The sequence below is a fragment of the Chlamydomonas reinhardtii genome, chromosome 1 (genome assembly GCF_000002595.2).
Source record: "Chlamydomonas reinhardtii strain CC-503 cw92 mt+ chromosome 1, whole genome shotgun sequence".
In the NCBI taxonomy this organism is placed as follows: Eukaryota; Viridiplantae; Chlorophyta; class Chlorophyceae; order Chlamydomonadales; family Chlamydomonadaceae; genus Chlamydomonas; species Chlamydomonas reinhardtii.
This window is the reverse complement of record NC_057004.1, coordinates 4,590,715-4,609,085: the sequence shown is the minus strand read 5'-3', so window position 1 is coordinate 4,609,085 and position 18,371 is coordinate 4,590,715. Positions and strand designations below refer to the sequence as shown.

At 63.2% G+C, this 18,371-nt stretch overlaps 4 protein-coding genes across 4 annotated transcripts; 2 read left to right on the top strand and 2 right to left on the bottom strand.

The window, feature by feature from the left end:
• Window positions 1-12: 12 nt before the first annotated feature.
• CHLRE_01g031650v5 (uncharacterized protein) lies at window positions 13-4,866 on the bottom strand. The gene is made up of 9 exons (XM_043058645.1): window positions 4,029-4,866; window positions 3,846-3,888; window positions 3,497-3,712; window positions 3,147-3,292; window positions 2,912-2,979; window positions 2,566-2,766; window positions 2,217-2,379; window positions 1,879-1,997; window positions 13-1,633 (listed from the first exon to the last, which is right to left on the bottom strand). The coding sequence occupies exons 1-9, from the start codon at window positions 4,097-4,099 to the stop codon at window positions 1,287-1,289; spliced, it is 1,374 nt and encodes a 457-aa protein (XP_042928559.1). The 5' UTR covers window positions 4,100-4,866; the 3' UTR covers window positions 13-1,286.
• Window positions 4,867-4,912: 46 nt separating this feature from the next.
• On the bottom strand, window positions 4,913-6,839 carry CHLRE_01g031600v5 (uncharacterized protein). Its single transcript, XM_043058644.1, has 3 exons — window positions 6,565-6,839; window positions 6,338-6,428; window positions 4,913-6,020 (listed from the first exon to the last, which is right to left on the bottom strand). The coding sequence occupies exons 1-3, from the start codon at window positions 6,643-6,645 to the stop codon at window positions 5,899-5,901; spliced, it is 294 nt and encodes a 97-aa protein (XP_042928558.1). The 5' UTR covers window positions 6,646-6,839; the 3' UTR covers window positions 4,913-5,898.
• Window positions 6,840-6,936: 97 nt separating this feature from the next.
• CHLRE_01g031550v5 (uncharacterized protein) lies at window positions 6,937-10,872 on the top strand. Its single transcript, XM_043058643.1, has 7 exons — window positions 6,937-7,219; window positions 7,427-7,639; window positions 8,002-8,124; window positions 8,325-9,048; window positions 9,201-9,717; window positions 9,824-9,934; window positions 10,050-10,872. The coding sequence occupies exons 1-7, from the start codon at window positions 7,024-7,026 to the stop codon at window positions 10,170-10,172; spliced, it is 2,007 nt and encodes a 668-aa protein (XP_042928557.1). The 5' UTR covers window positions 6,937-7,023; the 3' UTR covers window positions 10,173-10,872.
• Window positions 10,873-10,926: 54 nt separating this feature from the next.
• Window positions 10,927-18,182, top strand: CHLRE_01g031500v5 (uncharacterized protein). The gene is made up of 19 exons (XM_043058642.1): window positions 10,927-11,199; window positions 11,349-11,471; window positions 11,602-11,671; window positions 11,866-11,923; window positions 12,166-12,205; window positions 12,563-12,670; window positions 12,895-13,034; window positions 13,282-13,345; window positions 13,541-13,694; window positions 13,911-14,033; window positions 14,274-14,334; window positions 14,567-14,765; window positions 14,948-15,019; window positions 15,216-15,395; window positions 15,590-15,672; window positions 15,927-16,017; window positions 16,218-16,480; window positions 16,690-16,809; window positions 17,022-18,182. Exons 1-19 carry the CDS (start codon window positions 11,068-11,070, stop codon window positions 17,098-17,100), a joined length of 2,160 nt encoding a protein of 719 aa, XP_042928556.1. The 5' UTR covers window positions 10,927-11,067; the 3' UTR covers window positions 17,101-18,182.
• The last annotated feature ends 189 nt before the right edge of the window (window positions 18,183-18,371 follow it).

Sequence of the window (18,371 nt, the reverse complement as noted above, 5' to 3'; positions counted from 1 at the left end):
CCCGGTTTCCACAACCGTACGACCATACACACAGGGGGGTGGTAGGAAACAAAGTGCTAGACCCCATGCCCCGAAATCCCCCGGGCCCCCCCTTGAGGGGACGACCGACCCCCCGACGGGCAAAACCTTGTTGTTCAGGGTTAAAACCCCTCCATTTTATACCAAAGTGGTGTCAATCGACTCCTCTTGACGAGCACCATCACTCCGTGCCATCAGCGGTCCTGTTCTGAGACTTCGGTCACGGGCGGGATCCTATCCAAGGAAATCCCCTCGACCCACACCACCACGCGCTCAACTCTCTGCCGCGTGACGAATGGACAATGTGCATCGAGAGCCTTGTTAGACGTGAACTCATGCGCACCAGCGCTTCAGAGCCCAGCTGTGTCATTGCGCATGTGTTGAATGTGGAGACATGTCCCGACATGTCCACGCCCGGACGCGCAACTTAGCCCTCCCACGTTTTGTTTGTGCTTATTACGTCATAACGTGCACATATGAGCCTCGTACTGCTGCGTTTGGCCCCTAGTTCTGCTTGTGGGGCGCTTCCCGAAGTCCGCCAGGATGGGCTCCCGAAACCCGACGGACCCCCAGGACGAAGACCGACCCCCCAACTTTGGCGGCCCAGAACTTCCTCACCAGACACCCACTTTAAAAAGTAGACGTACGTGCATAATGCTCTCCTAAAGCTCTGTAATTCTGAGCATGGGGTAAGAACCTGAGCTTTCTACCCCCATTGCCTACACAGCCCATTGCCAATATCATCATCATCATATATTCGTGGACCAATGCAAGCTTATGTCATTCATTCCATAGTAGGTCCCCTCTGTAACATCCGCATTCATAGTAGGTGTGCAAAATGTGTGTTTCCTGCGCACACACACACAATTCAAAGCCAAGCAGCCTTGACCTCTGCACCCCTCCAGCTCCCCCCGCCCCCCCACACACGCGCACACACAAGGACACTTTGGGTCCAATCCATGAGGGCTACTAGTATCGGCTGCAAGAGCGCATTGCGAATCGCCGCAAAGCGTCCTAAAAATAAACAGGTTTCACCCATGTACAATTGCATACAAGGCCATAACTCAGTCTGCGCTGCCAGGGCGCGCGCCCTTGTCAGGGACAACAATGATACTCACAGTTGTGGCCCTTCAGTCAGGGCCACTCAACAGGTTTTATTCGTCCAGCTGTCGTCACAAAGAGTAACGTTGATTGGGTTCAATGCAATGATTGGGTTTAGGTTGCCATGAGCGCCTCACGGTACTGCCGCCAGGAGCGGCTATCTACTGCTACTGCTGCCGCCGCCGAGCGCCCCAGCCCCACACCCATCGCCGCCCACGAGCTGCTCTCAGGTAGCGCCGCCCTTCCTGCAGCCGCCTCGCATTTCGCTGTTGCTGCTGCTGCTGCTGTTGCTGTTGCGGATGCCCAATGCTGACCTGATGACGCACCCAATCCTGAACAGACCCCAGGGTGACGGCCTGGCCGCCCAAGGTCAGAAGCTGGGGCTCAGCCTGCAAGTGCTGCTGCTGCTGCTGCTCCTTCCGCTGCTGCTGCTCCCGGAAGAAGCGTTTGAGGTAGGCCTTCTTGGCGTTGATGCCTGCCAGGTGCAGCAGGAAGTCGCCGGGCTGCCACAGGCCTGCGGGCAGCACAGGTAACACAGGCAGCAGGAGGCAATCAGCAGTCGGCGACAAAGTGGTCAGGCATATGTGGGTAGATGGGTGCTGAGCTGCTGGATTTGGAGCGGTGCCGTGACACGTGCATCGGGGGCTGGGGTGGCAGAAGCGCTGCCGTTTAGCGCGCGCGCCCGGTGACGGTGCCGTGTGCGTGTCGTAAACAATTATCAACTAGGAGCACTGCGCACGGGGCCCCCGGGGGACTCACCGCCCTGCATGGTGTAGGGCCGCGCCAGCCAGCGGCCCCAGGTGCGAGGGCTGCTGCGCCACAGGTAGCTATTGAAGGCGCACTGAGGCGCGAAGCCCACGTGAGCCGCCAGCTCGTCCCTGTGTGTGAGCGCAAGGCGTAGGGTTGGGCCGTTGAGGCAGGCAGGATAGGAGGGGGGCGGAGGGTGCGCCGCCACGCCTTCGTGCTTTCCCCACCCTCCCGGAGCACGCCACATGTCTCAACGCTCTTGCCGACGTACTGCAACAAACTTCTAGGCACCTACAAGCCCACATATGGCACACAGCCGGCCTGCCCGCCCACCACATCGTTTCACTCACGGGTCCATGGTTGCAATCATGTGTTTCAGCGCGTCGTTGTCGCCGGACTTGCCGCTGGCTGCGTCGGTGCGGATGAAGCCGGACAGCGACCACCAGCGCGCTAGGAAGGAGCGGCACCAGGCGCAGCCGCGGCCGCGCATCAGCCACACGCCCGCATTCACGCCTGCTCGCGCGCATGTGGGGGAATGCATAAGGGCAGACCAGACGCAAGTGTTATGGTACGGTATATTATTAAGATGCAGCGGCATTCCGAGTTGAGTCGGCATGCGGCGTCAACCCCGCTTTCCCGCGCCCCAGGCCCCGGAACCGCAACCACCGAACTGCCGTAACCACCGTCACCCAGGCCCACCTGCCGCGTCTTCAGTCAGGATAAAGTCTGGCCCGGAGGGCTGGTTCAAAGGGTCTCCCGCGGCCGCCGCCGGCAGCAGGCGCTCCAGTGGCATTGATGTGTTGGTGATCAGGATGTCTGCATCCACCCACATTACCCAGTCGTAGGCGTCCAGCGCAGACAGCACAGCCAGGATCTTGCTCCAGGACGCTGGGCGGGAGGCTGCGGGCAAAAGAGGAGCCGTAGTAGGGTAATGAAGCGATCGGCTCTGAGGCATACCAGCAGACCCCCTCACCACACACGTACGTCCCCTTGCGGCTCCCCTTCGCATGCGGCTCCTAATCCTACCCCGCACGCGCCCACGCACCGTCCATGAGGCCGCTGGCGTCCGCGTATGTGTAGCCGTGCAGTGCCGCGTACTCGGCAAACACAGGCCTGTAGTGTGCGAACATGCGGCCAGGGAGTGAGCGGCCGAGCGACAGAGAGTTAGCGGTGCCCTTAAAGGCGTGAAGGTCTGCACCCTTCTAAAGCCCTGCAACCTCAGGGCTCAACCCCACGCTTTTTTACAAACCCTTCATCGCCAGCCGCACCCGCCCACGCACCCTGTCAAGTCTAGCAAGTCTGAAAACTCCGCGGCGCGAAAGTTGAGTGCCGTGCCGCCAACACCGCCCGCCGCTGCACCAGCCTGCCCCCGCTGCTGCGTCTGCTTCTGCGGCTCTGGCTGAGCGCGGCCCGTGGACATGGACACCTGCGGCCGCATCCGGTTTCCAGGCGCACATCATTACAAGATGCCAGCTGCGTGGAAACACCAAGCCCACGGTACGTGGAACCAAAGGCCGCAGTGCATTTGCAGCCTCACACGGCCGTGCCAATCCTGAGCAGTCAGACGCCATGCGAGCATGTGCGACCGGTACGCACTCCCCAGGATTCAGGCAGGCAGGCACATTCTCACCAGCGCGATTCGGAGCTTGTGGTTGCCGCTCAGCGACGTCGCCCCGCTGGGGCTAGCGCTGCCGCCGGCGGCAACCGTTGCGGCGGGCTCGGCAGTGGTCCAAGGCACTGTGCAGTCGCTGGGCCGTCGGGGCGACGCTCGCCACACGGCGTGTCCCACCCGAAGGGACATCACTAATGCCGTCACACACGCCAGCGCGACTATCACGGACGTCACCTGCGTCATAAGTAGAGTGGCATGCGTGTTAGCGGAGCGCGGGGACATGCAGAGGCGCAGAGGAAAGCGGCATACGCAGGAGGTACGGGGTTCTGTCGGCTGCTCGCGGCACACACGCGGACACTGGCCTTACCGTATAATGAGAGCAACGTGAGCATGTCACCCGCCCGAAGGACCTGTAACAAGTCACAAGTGGTTAAAGATGTACACGTGTGGGGCATTTCAGTCGGGTCCTACCGCCATCGTCCACAGCCACACGCGGGCGGCGAAAGGCTGCCGCGAGCCTTGACCACCTCGGCACTCGAATTACTCTTACCTGAGGGAGTTGATGTCATGTGCGTCTGCCGCAGTAGCAGCGCGCGCACGTCCAGAAGGCGACTTGTTCATGAATTTCGGTGCCCACGCGAGGGCTCGCTCGGCAGTAATCCGGACTGGTGGCGCTGCAGCTGTTGATAGTGCGATGTGATGTCGTTTACTGGGTTTAGCGAGTGCCGCTACGCTGCGCCTACGTTGACACCCAGGTTACTTGTCGTCAGACGCGCAAGTTGACAGGCGTCAACGTGGACGTGAGCGTTCAGGCTGCGAGTTGAGCGTGATTGAAGGACAAGAAAGTATTAAACTATAGTAATGCGGCGCTGCGGGTGTAGACATGGACGGCAATTTGGCGTCAAGTGGGCTCACCGGTCAGGTTTCTTTTCCCACGTAATCGCTCACGCGCGTGACGTCGTACTACACAAAAATCGCGCAAAGAATGCAGAATGTCTTTATAGGAGCCTGACGCTTAGTCGATAGCCTGTGCTCGAACGGCACGAGTTGCGCCGAAACGTATGCCCTTGCGGGACCGCCAAGTATGTTTCGATTAATCCACTCTGTTTATTTGCAAACACGCAATTCCTGTGTCATCGATCTCCTGACCGTGAAATCCCGTGTCAACCGCCAGGGCAATTTGCCATGCGGTCGTGATGGAACATGGCAAGGGGCAGGAAAGCGTAGTCCCGATGTGTGTGGCTCCCACCCGTGCCCACATAAATGCGTAGCAAGAAGGGACAAGGCATTGGTGCGTCGTTCGCGCGCTGTTACTGTACCGACGGTAGCTGGCAGGTTGTGTCGATGTTTTGCTGACGCGCATTCCTCACGCTCCGGGCGCCCGGCCAAGGCGATAGCACCACACAGACTCATTTGCCATGCGGTGTGCGCGCGAGGGAGGATGGATTCACAAGCTCCCTCACGCCCGCGTGGCCCCCCCCCTCCCCACGGCGCTTGCAGGCCCTGACAGTACAAACAAATCCATTACGCTCTTGCAGCACCACTATCATATCGTCCATACGGGCTAGCACTACGCTGCAAGCGGCGGCCGACCACACCCTGGTCCGCGTCAGTCCGTGCTCTAGGTATATGCTCCAGTCGGTTTCGTCGACTCCCACGCGTGTCATCAAGTGGAAGCATCAGTGCGGCCGTAATTCATCCCTTGGCATTGGTGCGGTGTGCCTTTATTGCTTGGAGTGTCCGTTTATATAATGTCGCGTCATCCCCAATCACCGCATCAACAACCCTTGGCCACCAGCCATCAGGGTATGAGGCATCCGGAGCACCATCGAACGCGGCAACATCGGCTAGACAGGGCGCTTCGGCCAGACCTTCGCACCCACACCCCCAACCTTCACCGTTCATGTGGCTCCACGCCTCGCGGCACTCGGCGCGCACGACGCCGCACACTCGGGAGTGTGATGCATGGCCACAACCAGACGCGCAGCCAACCGCACCTCGCCGCGTGCCGAGGCCTAGACTTGCCGCAAGCCGGTCCCGCAGCATGGGCAGCCTGATGACCTGCTGGCTTGCAGCGCCGGCGCCGTTTACAGCGCAGCACTGTCACGGCCACGGCACATCCATCCTACCATCGTTCACAACACCCTAAACCAGGCACATATCACAGGCGCACATCGTTGCTTCCGCCTCACCGCCCACATTGTATCAACGCTGCATGCGCATCGCTGGTAAAGCTGCTCCTGACTACGCAAAGGCCGGCATAGACAACGAACATGTGCCGACGACCTTTTACATTTCGCCAGCCCTGCTGTGTCTGCAGGCACCGCTGCGGCTGCGGCAGCGGCAGCCGCTGCGGCATGCCCAGGCCAGCCCGTCTCCGTTACTGCTACTGCCGCCCCGGCAGCTTGCTACTGCCGCACTCAAAAGTCGGGGATCTGGTTCAGGCTGTAGCCGTTCCGCCCCTTCCAGGCCAGATACGCGATGCGCGTGTGGTAGGAGCCCGGGATGAAGGTGATGGATCCCAGGATGATGAGCGGCAGGCCTGAGAGGATGAGGTGCGGTGACGGAAGGTCGTGGGCGTCGAACAAGTTAGGGAAATTGAAAGAGATATGCAGGAATATGGGGCTGCGCCTGTACTGAGGCTGTGTAAGATGGCGGTACGAGTGGGCGGAAGCAGTGCGTTGACGCCGCAGTGGTGGCGAGCTGGTGCCAGGTGGCGTGGACACCGTGCCCGCATACAGTACCCCGCCTGCACCCGCTTCATGCCCCAAGGAACCCCCGATTAGAGGTGTCATATCCAGTCTGAAGCAGATCTCTGTGATACCCTGATGGCTTTCCAATCGAAACAGCCCTGCTCACCGCCCTGCTCCTGCTTCCCCGACAGGTACAGACCAAGACCGACGCTCAGAAGGACGGTGCCAACAACCAGCAGCCCGATTGCTAACGCAACCTGCGGCACCAAACGCATAGCAGGCGATGTGATATGGTGCTCAAAGCTCCGGTTTAATGGCGCGACGTGACAGCCGGGCTGACGGAAGCGAGCCAACTGCCTCTCAGCCCCTTCGCAGCCCCCCCTTGACGCTTGCCTTCTTCCACGGACGTGTCGTGTTAGTTTCACCAAAGCTAAATTCAGCGTCGTCGGGGTCGAGGCGATAGGGATTCTTCATTCCTTTGCTTCGCCGAGCCACGTTCCCTGGTTCAATGCGAGTTCAGTGGCAACAACAATGTTTAATGTTGATGTTTAATGTTGACGTATTTTAGGAAGGCAAACTCTGGACCTGGGAAACTAAGAAACAGGTCCGAAACTGCGAAGCTCTACTGTATATAGGATTTTATGTATTATGGAAAGTGTTGCGTTTGGTTAGGAATGCCAAGCGATTTCATAAAGAGAGCATTACAGGGGTGTTGAGAAAATAATCAGTGCAGTGCCATGCCAGCCCTCCACTTACAGTATAGATCGACTACTCCAATAAAAACATTGCTGATAAAATGACGCAACATTATCCAAACCAACACTGAAGACAGCAGCTCGTGCACTAGGGTTGATGAAAAGGTCTGCCGCGGCGTGGCAGGCCCTCGTTGCAGGTGCTGCTGCTGCAGTTGGCGTGTCATTCTTCCTGCAGCTGATGCGACGCCTCGGCTTGCGGGCAAAGTCAGGGCTCACGCCTTATGGCACGCCGCTGCCGCGCGTGGCGCACCGCCGCCTGGAGCCCGTCAAGCCTGGGCGGCTCATAGTCGTTGGTAGGTCGGCGCTTGCCGGCCTAGCCCCGTTGCTCAGCCAGCCGCGTCCCCTGGCCGCCCCCCAACCCCACCCCACCTTGAGCCAACCCCACCCCAATTACCGCGCCCAACCCCAACCCACATTATCCCCCCCCCCAAAACACACATATACTCACAAAAACACACAAAACAAAAACACACACTCTCTGTCACACACATACACAACAGGCGACCTGCACGGCACGCCCGAGCTATTCACCCTGCTGGAACGGCTGTCGTTCCGGCCCTCCCACGACAACCTGGTGCTGGTGGGCGACCTGGTCAACAAGGGCCCGGCCAGCCTGCGGCTGCTGGAGGCGCTGCCGGGGCTGGGGGCGGTGGCGGTGCGCGGCAACCACGACGACGCCGCGCTGGCGGCGTGGCTGGCGTGGCGGCAGAAGGGTGGGTAGCCTCTAGGGAGGGTGGAGGAAGACGGCGCGGGGGCGGGAGGGGATGGAGGCGTGTTTTTTGTTTTCTTTGCGGGGGGGTGGGGTGGGGGGGGGCCACTCATGCGAACGGTGTGTATTAAAGATGGAAGTGCCGACGGGGGGAAGTGCCAACGGGCGTTTATTTGCCCGAGCCCAGAGAAATAGGTGCCAATAGTCAAGGAATTGTCGCCCAACCAGAAGGGAGTCCTGGGACAGGAAACTGGAACGCGGAGCATGGCTGCTCGGGACCACGGGTTTGAAGGGCACTGGGTGTACATGCCGGCCTGTGGTGCCTGACGCAGCGCGCCTGCGCCTCCCCGCCCCTCACACGCGCAGGCCAGCCGCTGCCGTCCAAGTTCGAGTGGAGTCGCGACATGAGTCCGGCCCAGGCCGACCTGCTGGCGCAGCTGCCCTTCACACTGGCAGTGCCGCAGTACGGCGTGGCGGTGGTGCACGCAGGTGGGCTGGAAGCAACCGCGGGGGGGATGCGGCGTGGGGGGGGGTTAGTTTTCACCCTGCGCTACGGACCAGGAGGGCGCTCTGGGGTGGCTGCACGGGCACACAGGTTGCTCCGTGTGGACAGCGCCCACGGTGCTGCGGACGTGGCCGTTGCGCACGTGACGGGCCTGTGTCGCCTGCCGCCCGACATCCGTGTGCAGGCCTGGTTCCGGGTGTGCCGCTGAAGCAGCAGAAGCTGTGGGCCTGCTACAAGATGCGCAACCTGGTGCCGCACCCACATGGTGACGGCGGCGGCGGCGGCGGCGGCGGCGGCAGCACCAGCGGCAGTGGCGGCGCTGATCCCGCCACCGCCACTAGCGCCAGCACCAGCACCAGCACCAGCGCCGGCACTCTCACCGCCACAGCCAGCAGCACCGTCACCGGCCATGCCCCGGGCGCCCGCTACACGGCCGTGGAGAAGGCCAAGGAGGGCGGGCAGGCCTGGGCGCCGCTCTGGCCCGGAGCCGAGCCGCCCGCGCAGCACGTGTTCTTCGGCCACGACGCCAAGCGGCGCCTGCAGCTCGCGCCGCACGCCACTGGGCTGGACACGGGCTGTGTGTACGGCGGGGAGCTGACCGCTGCCGTACTGCCCCCGCTGGGGGAGCTGGTGGCGAGCAGCCCAGGGTTCGTGGCGGCGATGCGGCACGGGCGGCCGCTGACGCGGGAGGACCTGCGGGTGCAGCTCGTCAGCGTGCCGGCAGCGCGGGTGTACTCGGCGCCGGACGGGCACGCGGACACGGCGGCAGCGGGTGCGGCGACGGCGGCGGCGGCGGGTGCGAGCGCGGGGAGTGGGAGTGGGAGCAGCAGTGGTGGGATGGCGAAGGAGGCAGGGAGAGTAGGCGCGGCGAGCGGGGCGGGAGTGGAGCTGGTGCACCCGGCATCGCGGTGATACTGTGCAGCATGTGGGCAAGTTAGGCAGGAAGGAGTGATTTTTTTGGAGAGCTTGCGCGCCTGCAGGCGTACATCGGCGGCATCCCCACGGCGGCGACCGCGTCGGCGGCCCGGTTTGAAGAGCGCCTGCGCTACCTCTTCGCCAGTGGGGCGGCAGGGCAGGCGGCGGGGCAGGCGGCGGGGCAAGCGGCGGGGCAGGCGGCGGGGCAGGCGGCGGGGCAAGCGGCGGGGCAGGCGGCGGGGCAGGCGGCGGGGCAGGCGGCGGGGCAAGCGGCGGGGCAGGCGGCGGGGCAGGCGGCGGGGCAGGCGGCGGGGCAAGCGGCGGGGCAGGCGGCGGGGCAGGCGGCGGGGCAGGCAGAGGCGGGGCCCCGGGGCGCGGTGCACGTGCTGTGGCACTACCACTTCTCCGCCTTCCGCCGAAAGCGCTGGGCTGCGTTCATCCAGCGCGACCGCGCGCTCCACCGCGTCGCCAAGCAGCTCACGGGCGGCAGGCCCAAGGAGGAGGTGGTGGTGGGGTGGGGTTCGTGGGCCTTCCAGGGAGGGAAGGGCGGCTCCCCCATCTCCGTCAGGGGCGGGCGCGCGCCGACGGGGCGGCTCATCAAGCTGCTCCGTGAGCGCTACGCCAAGCATGTGTTCATCATCGATGAATACAAGACCTCCAAGGTGGGTGGGCCGCTGGGTGGGCCGCTGGGTTTATGCTGGGTTTATGCCTGGCTTTAGCGGAAGCCCTAGTGTGGCCCCCCTCCCTCCCACCCTCCCGACCATGCAGACCTGCTACAACTGCGGGTGTCAGGAGATGGCCATCAAGCGGCTTGGGGGGCTGAAGGAGGGGCAGCGGCCCTGGTCGGTCAAAGTCTGCAACGACTGCTTGACGACCTGGGTGAGGACCGTGCATGTGCGGGGACGGCTGGGCACTGGGGACGGATTGATTGACAGGTTGACGGCTGAGACAGCTCATGTGCGCTCTCTTCTTCCTCCCCGTTCCCCATCCCCAGAACCGCGACGTCTCCGCCGCCAACGTGATCCGTGTGCTCCTCCTGCTGAAGCTGATGGGCTTCGAGCGGCCGATCAAGCTGCAGCGGCCGCCATGGCCGCCGGCGGCGGCGGGGCCGGGCTGAGAGCCTGAACGGCGCTAGCAGGGCGTGGGGCTGAGGGTGCACGTGTCGATTGGCGGCGAGTGACGTGACTAGTTTGTTAGCTGCGGGTTAGCACGGACTGTGCACCCCACCCAACCGGCCACGTCCGGATTTGCGGGGATGCCAAAGGCCCCCAACATAGAGGCGTGTGCAATTTGCGTGTGCTTAGTAGGCGCCCGCGTCAAGGTGGCTGGGTTGATAACGACCCGGGATCAGCCCTTTTCCTGCCATAAGGCAGCCACCTCCTTGTTTGGAGAGCTTGGGTCAGCGCGCGCAGCAGATGGTCAGAGCGTGCGGGTGGCTTCACGCGCAGAATTTTAGTGCGTGCTTGCCACGTGCGTCGGGAAGTCATTAGCAGCATTGCAAACACGTGTGAAGGGGAGGGGCCGTATCTGCGCTGTGGCGTGCAGCGTGTGGAGATCGGGGGGGGCGCGATTGGTGGCGCGCGGGAAGTTCTGTTTTGCCGTGCCAGCGCCGATGGCCATGCCCTACTAATCAAGGGAACGGTTGTTCTTCACCATCCCTGTCCCTGAAAAATACCCACCAGACGCTCAGGCGGCCGGTGGAGTGGGGGCGGGGGGCGGGGGAGGGGCAGGCCCGGGAATCGATGGCCTGCCGAGGTTGGATTCGTCGGTTGAGAATGCGAAAACGGTGACGGAAGGGAGAACTTGAAGTGAAGTGCTCACCGTGGTGGTTTCCATACTGGTTTTGGTTTCCATACTGGTTTTGTTTTGCTAGGCAGAGTAAACTTGCGCGCAGGCAGCGCACGGCAAAGCGCGTTCGCGTGCGCCTAGGATTGGCATCGGGTTTGTGCATGCACGCCGAGTGTATAGCGCCGCGGACTGCTCGAACGCATACTTATATTGATCTTGCAGCCATGGCGCGCAAAGCATCGCCGGCCTGGTGCCTCAGCGCAGCGCTGCTTCTCGTTGCACTAGGCATTGCGAGCGCGGGGCCTGCGCTGGTGCCAGACAGCGTCAAGCCAGACCCCAAGGGCGATGGCTACATCGTAAGTGATCAAAGCTGACGCTAGAACGGGATCTGTCAAGCTAGGCGGCAGTGCCAGCAATGCAGGGGGGGCCTCAGGGCTCGAGCAGCACCGAGAGCGAGTCGCGAATCCTGGTACAGATGATAACAACTGTGTTGTATTGGTTTCAGGTATCTTTTACGCTGAACGTCACCGTGGCATACGGCGCGCCGAGCTGCTTCGCGCGCAGCATTGTGCTTACGTCCGGCTATTTTGAGCCTGCAATCGTGATCAACCAGGGCGACACGCTCAGGGTGAGGTTCGCAACCGTTTTGGAGGCGTGAACGGAGGCGTGAACGGCGCAACGCTTTTCGGGTTACCACGCGCACCGGCAACGTCACACCCCCTTGCTTTGCCCTCGACCCCAATTTATGCGCTGCGCAGATCAACCTGATCAACAACATCCCCGCGTCCTTCCCCACCGTGAGCGACGGCATCTCCATCCATTATCACGGTAAGCAGCCTGAGGCAGCCGCTGCTCGGTCGACGTGAGCGACCTGCCGTCGTCAACCGCTGTGCGAGGTCTGACCGGTTTTTGTTGGGAAGCTGGAGAGCAGCTGGCTGCTTGGCCGAGGTATCGTCCCTGCGGCACGCCCCACCGTCACCGTCACACTTGTGTTGCGCTCCGACGGTGCCGCTGCGTTGCAGGCCTTCGCATGAGCGGCCCTGCGGCCTGGCTGGACGGCGTGTCGTACATCGGCCTGTGGTGGGTGCCGGTCGGGGGAAGGGGAGGGACGCAGACCACACAGGGGCGGACGAGTGGCATAGCACGGCTATGTGGTGAAAAGCGCATCGGCCCTCCTCCTCAGTTGCTTGCTCATTCCTGCGGCGTGCCCCTGCGGACCCCTGCCAGCCTTCTGCTGGACCCTGTCGATCCGGTGATCTGCCTGTGCCTGTATGTGTGTGTTTGCCTGCGCCTGACGCTCCTTTTTCCGGCTGTGTCGGCAGCCCTGTGGCTCCTGGATCGTCGTACCAGTATGAGTTTAAGGTGTGTGGACACGGGGGGGGGGCGGGGGCGAGGAAGCGGGGTCAGGGGAGAGGGCGAGAGGGGACAAATTGCAGGGACAAGCGACGAGCAAGGGGCAGCGCTGCAAGCTGATTGGGTCTTGACAGCCTGTCGCCACCAGCTGCTTGATATTGAAATAGCGTAAGCGACGTGAGGAAAAGCGATGAGACCCGGTGGGGTCCAGTACTCCCCGTTGTTAGGCCAGTCGGTATGTGAGTGCTGATCGCATAGAATCACGCACACTCGTCAACACTTGAGACCTACTCCACCTTCCGATGCTGCGCCTGCACACACATACACGCACCACACCGCCACGTCGCCCCCCACCCGGCCCCCCAGGTGAACGACCCGCCTGGCACCTACCTGTGGCACGACCACGCCGCCGGCTTCAAGGGCGACGGACTGGAGGGACCGCTCATTGTGCTGCCGCCCCGCGCCGGACCGCCCGTGAGTGTGCCGGATGGGCGCATGGCTTTGACGCGGTCCGGACGGGCGTTGAGCGAGCATGAGCAAACCGGTGCACCGTTTGTGTGTACCAGAGTTCCTGCAACGGTCCAGAAACGGTTTCGTTGAATGGGGTGACGCCGGGAACACGTCCACCTGTCTGCTGGGCGCTGCTGATCTGAACAGCATGCGGGCGGGCGTGCACTCCCACCTGCTGAACCACACAGGTGCTGCCGCAGCCCGGCGCCGCGCCCGCCTGGCCGCCCGCCGCCCAGCCCGACCTGTGGTCCTATGACGGCGATGAGACGCTGTTCCTCGGCGACTGGTACCACGCCACCACCAGCTCCATGCTGTTCCGCCTCAACCAGTGAGTGCGTGGCCCGCCGGCCTGTTGTAAGGCGTGTGCATGGGTGGGGCTGTTGGGTTTTGGGATCTTGCCGGTGGTTCTGGTTTCTGCTAGGCAGGTTTGCGGGGTTTGCGGGGTCGTGGGTTCACTGCAGGGCACGGCGATAGGCTGGACTGACAGAAGCTGGCAGGATTACGTTATGCAGGTCTTAATTGGTTTTCCCCAGCTGACGTCATGCTGCCTGGCACTGGGGGGTGGGTGCGCACAGGCCCTTTGACAACGCCAAGGTCACAAACGACAGCGGCGCCTGGAACTGGGTCGGCAACCCGCAGGTACGGGGCGGGGCGGGGCGGGGCCGGAGGGCGGCACAAGCCTGACTCACATGGGGGCATGGTGTGTGCGCGCTGTGTGTCTCGTATGGTAAGCATCAGCTGCGTCGCCCCACGACCCTGCCAGCTACACCTGAAGCATGCAGCATGCACCACCATTGCCAACACCGCTGCCTCCCCGCTCCCCCTTGCCTTCAGGCTGTCCTGGTCAATGGCGCCGGCTTTTACGGCGACTGCAGCCTGTACCCGGTGGCTGGCGGCGGCCCCACCCCGCCCGCCTGCGCCCCCTCTGCATTCACGGTGGCGGCCGGCCGCAGCGCGCAGCAGCCCTGGGCTTCCAACAACAATCCAGGTGAGTGGATGCATGTCTACTGCAAACCATGTTGCCTAACCGCAGGTGACGGGATCCAGGGCTGCCTTTGTTTTGTCCAATACGGCCGACATGCTAAGAACATGAAAGCAGACTGGGAAAGGGTGTGTGAGTGATGTGAGAGGACACAGGGCAGGAGCGCCATGTGACTGAGTTCCTTCCTTCCGGCCCCGGCCCCGGCGTCGCGCGCGCCCGCAGGTTGCACGCACACCCAGGTGACTGTGCAGCCCGGCAAGACGTACCGCCTGCGCCTGGTGAACGCGGCGCTGCTGGTGTACATGACCGTGTGCTTTGAGGGACACAACGTCACGCTCATCGCGGGTAAGAGGGTTTGTGTGTGGCGGGGGAGGCGAGCGCGGGCGCGTGTATGTGGTGTGTGGCGGCAGCGGTTGGTGGTGACCGCGGTTGATAGCAGCGGTTGGCTAGGAGCCCAATCCAGCGCTTCTGTTGACGACGCTGTGGTTGCCGGCCCCTTCATCTTACCTGCCTGCCTGCCTGCTTGCCTGCTTGCCTGCCTGCTTGCCTGCCGCCATTGACAAAACCCTACAACCCTTCCTGCAGCGGACGCGGTGCCTGTGGCTCCCGTGTCCACCCAGTGCGTGGACGTCAACAGCGGCCAGAGGTGAGGCAGGGGCAGGCAGCCGCCGCCCACCCGGCCCGGTGTTGTCCTGCCATACGATGTGGACTAGCCCTGCACTGAACTTGACCCCCCGCCCACCCCCAGCGCTACCACCTGGCATGCGCCATGACGGTTCTGGTACAAGGCTGCCCCCGGGCGTTATGCGCCCATGCACCCCTGCCCTCCCCCCATTCACACCTGCCCTTCCCATTCATCCCGTCCGCACACTCTGCAGGATCGACGTGCTGCTGAAGGCCGACCAGCCCGCCGCCAACTACTGGATCTCGGTGGTGCCGCAGTACCGCACCGGCGCGCCCGCCGGCTACGCCGTGCTCCACTACGCGGCGGCCGGCGTCAACGCCTCCACCTTCCCCGCCACCACGGCGCCGCAGCCGGTCAGCATCACCCCCTGGAGCGACAGCATGAACGCCAAGGTGGGGGACGGGGGTGGGAGGGGGCCGTGGTGGGGAGGCGAGGGGATGGGGAGGCGGGAAGGGAGGGAGGGGGCTTGGCTGCTGCACAACCGTGTCGACATTCTGCATGTGCGCCGCCTGGTCCTCCACTCCTCCACCGTACCTCTGCAACCTCCCCCGCACCCCACCCCACCCCACTGCAGGTGGTGCTGGCTCCTGAGCTGCTGGTGCCCAGCACTGACCCCAAGGTGGCGCGCTACCGCCGCCCCGGCCAGGTGCGTGGGAACGTCAGGCCCGCGTGCCTTGTCGGGCTTGCACCCGTCCCTCGGTGTGCTCGTGTGCCCGCCCAACACACATGCCCTTCTCAAGCCCAGTCCATGCAACCCCAGCCAGCCTATGCCGCTCTGATTCCGCCCACAACCTCGTACACACACACGCACACACACGTGTCTCCCCATCTACCCTACACAGGCCAGCCTGGCTCCTCCCGCCGCCGCCAGCAAGCTGGTGTACGTGAACCTGTCGCAGCCGCTGTTCAACGAGAACGGGCAGCTGCGCTGGGCGCTGGACAACGTGGCCATGCCGCGCACGCCGCCCTGCCAGCCGCTGCTCAGCTCGCTGCGCAAGGACCCCAAGTACCTCACCAAGCAGGTGCGCCCGTGTGCGTGTGTGTAAGTGCGTCTGTGTGTGAGGGGGGGGGCTCGTTCGTCTCTGGCACACACGGATGGATTGGGCGGGTTTGGCAGCCATCGGCTTGCGCCCGCCTGGTGTACCGTGTGTGCCGTACATGACACGTACCCGGCTCACACGCACCTTGCTCGCCCGCCCGCTCGCCCCGGCTGCAGGCTGTCCCGGCCAGCCAGCTGAACGGCACGGGCGTGGGCCCCAACGTGCTGGTGGGCACCGCCGGCAAGAGCCGCACCACGCCGTGAGTGCCGCGGGCCTGCGGGGCTGTGGCACCGCTTTGGGGGCATGCGGTTTTAGGGATCGGGGAGGTGGGGTGGCGGCTTTGCGAAGATGCGCTTGAGATCAGGACACGCTTCCTGCACCCACCCACCTATCCACCTGCCGCCCAACACCCCCCGCCTGGATACCGCAAATAAACGTGCCGAGTAGCCCGCTGCACCCGGTTCCCTAACCACGCCCCCTCCCCGCCACACACCGCTTCTGCCCCCGCTGCAGTGTGTACTACGAGGGCCTGAGCCCGGTGCCCGTGTACCCGTCCGTGGGGCTGCACATCGTCGAGCTGGCCGGCGGCGCAGTGGTGGACCTGGTGCGTGGCGGTGGCGGGGCGCGTGTGTGTACGCGCGTGTGTGTATATGGAAAGGGCAAAGTACACGTGTATGTGCGGGGCGTGCGCACGTGTTCGCGGCCACAGTTTGCAGGGCCAGGACCCGCCCAGCATGACAAACGCGCTGGCATTTTAACACCTGGCCCTCCTGACCTCCTGCTGCTCTTGCCCGCGTCCTGCAGATCGTCAACAACAACCCTGCCAACTCCTTCAACGGCGACCTGCGCCCCGTCGACGGCCCAACCCGCATCGCCATGGAGCAGCACCCCTTCCACCTGCACGGCCACCGCTTCTGGGTGCTGGGCCGCGGCACCGGCGGCAACTACAACGCCAGCGCGCACGCCGCCGGCCTCAACACCGCCAACCCCTCCTACCGCGACACCGTCACCATCGCAGCGGGCGGCTGGGCCTACCTGCGCTTCGTGGCCGACAACCCCGGCATTTGGTGCGTGCATGCGTGCGTGCGGCGGTGGTGTCGGGAGAGTTACTACTTATGGGGCTGATGTGAGTGTGGACGCCCCGAATTAATGGGGACTGGGCACAGTGCACTGCCTCACCGGACAGTGCGACCGCCCGCTGCCCGTTTCCGAGCACCTGCACCTTAAACCCCCTCCCGACTTCCTGCGCATCCCCCACCTGCGCTCACACCTGCAGGCCCTTCCACTGCCACATCCTGCCGCACATCTTCATGGGCCAGCAGCTCTATTTCGTGGAGGACATCAAGAACCTGGCGCCGCCGCCCAGCAAGACGCCCAAGTGCCCCAGCGCTTGCAGGTGGGTAGAGAGGGGTGCGGGCGGGAGCGTGGGATTTTGGCGGGAGTGAGGGCAGGAGAGAGGACGCGTGTGTATATGCTGGATGCGGGGTTGCGACCTACAGGGCATGTGGGCATTTCGCCTTCGGCTTCACTGTGTCCTGCAAAGCTAAGACGCACACGCACGGTAACACGGCATTCGCCGCCGCCACGACCGCATCATACATTGCACAGGTATAACTTCGCGCCGTACACCAAGTCCTGGCTGCGTGCCAAGTACGGCATGAGCGGCTGGGAGCTGCCTCCGCTGTGAGCAGCCCGCTCCCCATGACGGTGCCGCTGCAGGGTGCCGCTGCAGGGTGCAGTAGACTCGTGAATATGTGTGCGTTCGTGTGTGCAATTATGTGAATGAATGTTTTTAGCCTGCAGCAGGCTATAAGTTTCGGGTGTGATTCATAGGCCGTCCGCCATACTATTGCATTCGTTTCCTTACAGCATCGTCGATAACTAGCTATCATCACGCGGTTGCATGCAATCCGGGCCGCTTCCGCGGCGTCGCAAACCTCCTCGGCTTATTACTTTTAGACGGGCTTCGTACGGTACTGCTAGCGCTGGATGTGGTGTGCTCCATTTATATATGCTCGTGATCCTGCTTCGAGTAAGGGCCAGCCGCGCCACGTGCGCGTAGCCAACCGAGTGCACCACTGCATCATATGCATGAGGCGATGCACTTTCGAACGGTGTGCTTAGAACGGCCGGCTTTTGTCGGTTCGAGTTCTTACTAGGGTACGCTTCCTATCGGTCATTTGCGCGTCAGGAGTTAATGGAAGGCTGTGGCTAGAGGCTGTCAGAACAGAGGGCGCGACACGCGTGGCACGCTTAGCTACATGTGCCCCCTCGTGTTGTCAACCTTTGTTTGCAATCAATGCCGAGTAGCCATGCACTGGAAGTCTTGCCGCTGCCTACTTGTGTAATCCAGCAAGGCGGCGAGTGATCGATGACGAGGCCAATGGAGCAGTTGCGGGTAGCTGATTTCCGTGTCACGCTTGTCTACAGCCCCGTTCCAGTGCCTACGGCAGTGGCGGCCACCGAGGCGGGCGGGCGCCTAAGTCGCTGGAAGGGTGCTTAGCCACGGCGTGGGCTGCTTAACCGCGGCTGGTGTCGGTGGTGTGCGGCGCGCACGTAGCAACCTGGTGAGGCAGTGGCACTGGTGCCACCGGTGCCAGCGCCACCGTAGATAGCCAGGGCGCGGCCACAGCGCATGGTAGCAAGATGGGGAGGAGGGCACATGGCTGCGCTGAGCAGACCCACGACAAGTGGCAGCACCACACCCCGGGGTCCGGGGAGGGAGGATGAGTTCAGGATCTGGGGAGGTGGCAAAGCCCCGAGACGTCGAGCGAGCGCCGTTCCATCCTGCCCGAGTGTGGCAGCTGTGGCTGCCTTGCGGCAGTTGGCGACTGTTGGCGAGATGGCGACAGTACCCCTGCGCCTTGGGCTTGCTCAGGGGCACACCGTCGTGGCCTCTCGTAAATGTCAATTTGTTCTGAGTGCTTAGTTAGACTGGCCGAGCGGCACCCTCCCCGC

Excerpts from the sequence above, each read along its gene's own strand:
- CHLRE_01g031650v5 (XM_043058645.1), bottom strand. The coding sequence starts at position 4,099 with ATGAACAAGTCGCCTTCTGGACGTGCGCGCGCTGCTACTGCGGCAGAC. Across the intron at positions 3,889-4,028 it reads CATGACATCAACTCCCTCAG|GTCCTTCGGGCGGGTGACAT; the intron begins GTAAGAGTAATT and ends GACTTGTTACAG. Across the intron at positions 2,767-2,911 it reads CGCCAGCGGCCTCATGGACG|CCTCCCGCCCAGCGTCCTGG; the intron begins GTGCGTGGGCGC and ends TTTTGCCCGCAG.
- CHLRE_01g031600v5 (XM_043058644.1), bottom strand. The coding sequence starts at position 6,645 with ATGAAGAATCCCTATCGCCTCGACCCCGACGACGCTGAATTTAGCTTT. Across the intron at positions 6,429-6,564 it reads CGACACGTCCGTGGAAGAAG|GTTGCGTTAGCAATCGGGCT; the intron begins GCAAGCGTCAAG and ends TTGGTGCCGCAG. Across the intron at positions 6,021-6,337 it reads GGGGAAGCAGGAGCAGGGCG|GCCTGCCGCTCATCATCCTG; the intron begins GTGAGCAGGGCT and ends TCATCCTCTCAG.
- CHLRE_01g031550v5 (XM_043058643.1), top strand. The coding sequence starts at position 7,024 with ATGAAAAGGTCTGCCGCGGCGTGGCAGGCCCTCGTTGCAGGTGCTGCT. Across the intron at positions 9,049-9,200 it reads CTGGTGCACCCGGCATCGCG|TGGGGCGGCAGGGCAGGCGG; the intron begins GTGATACTGTGC and ends CCTCTTCGCCAG. Across the intron at positions 9,935-10,049 it reads ACGACTGCTTGACGACCTGG|AACCGCGACGTCTCCGCCGC; the intron begins GTGAGGACCGTG and ends CCCCATCCCCAG.
- CHLRE_01g031500v5 (XM_043058642.1), top strand. The coding sequence starts at position 11,068 with ATGGCGCGCAAAGCATCGCCGGCCTGGTGCCTCAGCGCAGCGCTGCTT. Across the intron at positions 11,200-11,348 it reads CCAAGGGCGATGGCTACATC|GTATCTTTTACGCTGAACGT; the intron begins GTAAGTGATCAA and ends TATTGGTTTCAG. Across the intron at positions 13,346-13,540 it reads ACTGGGTCGGCAACCCGCAG|GCTGTCCTGGTCAATGGCGC; the intron begins GTACGGGGCGGG and ends CCTTGCCTTCAG.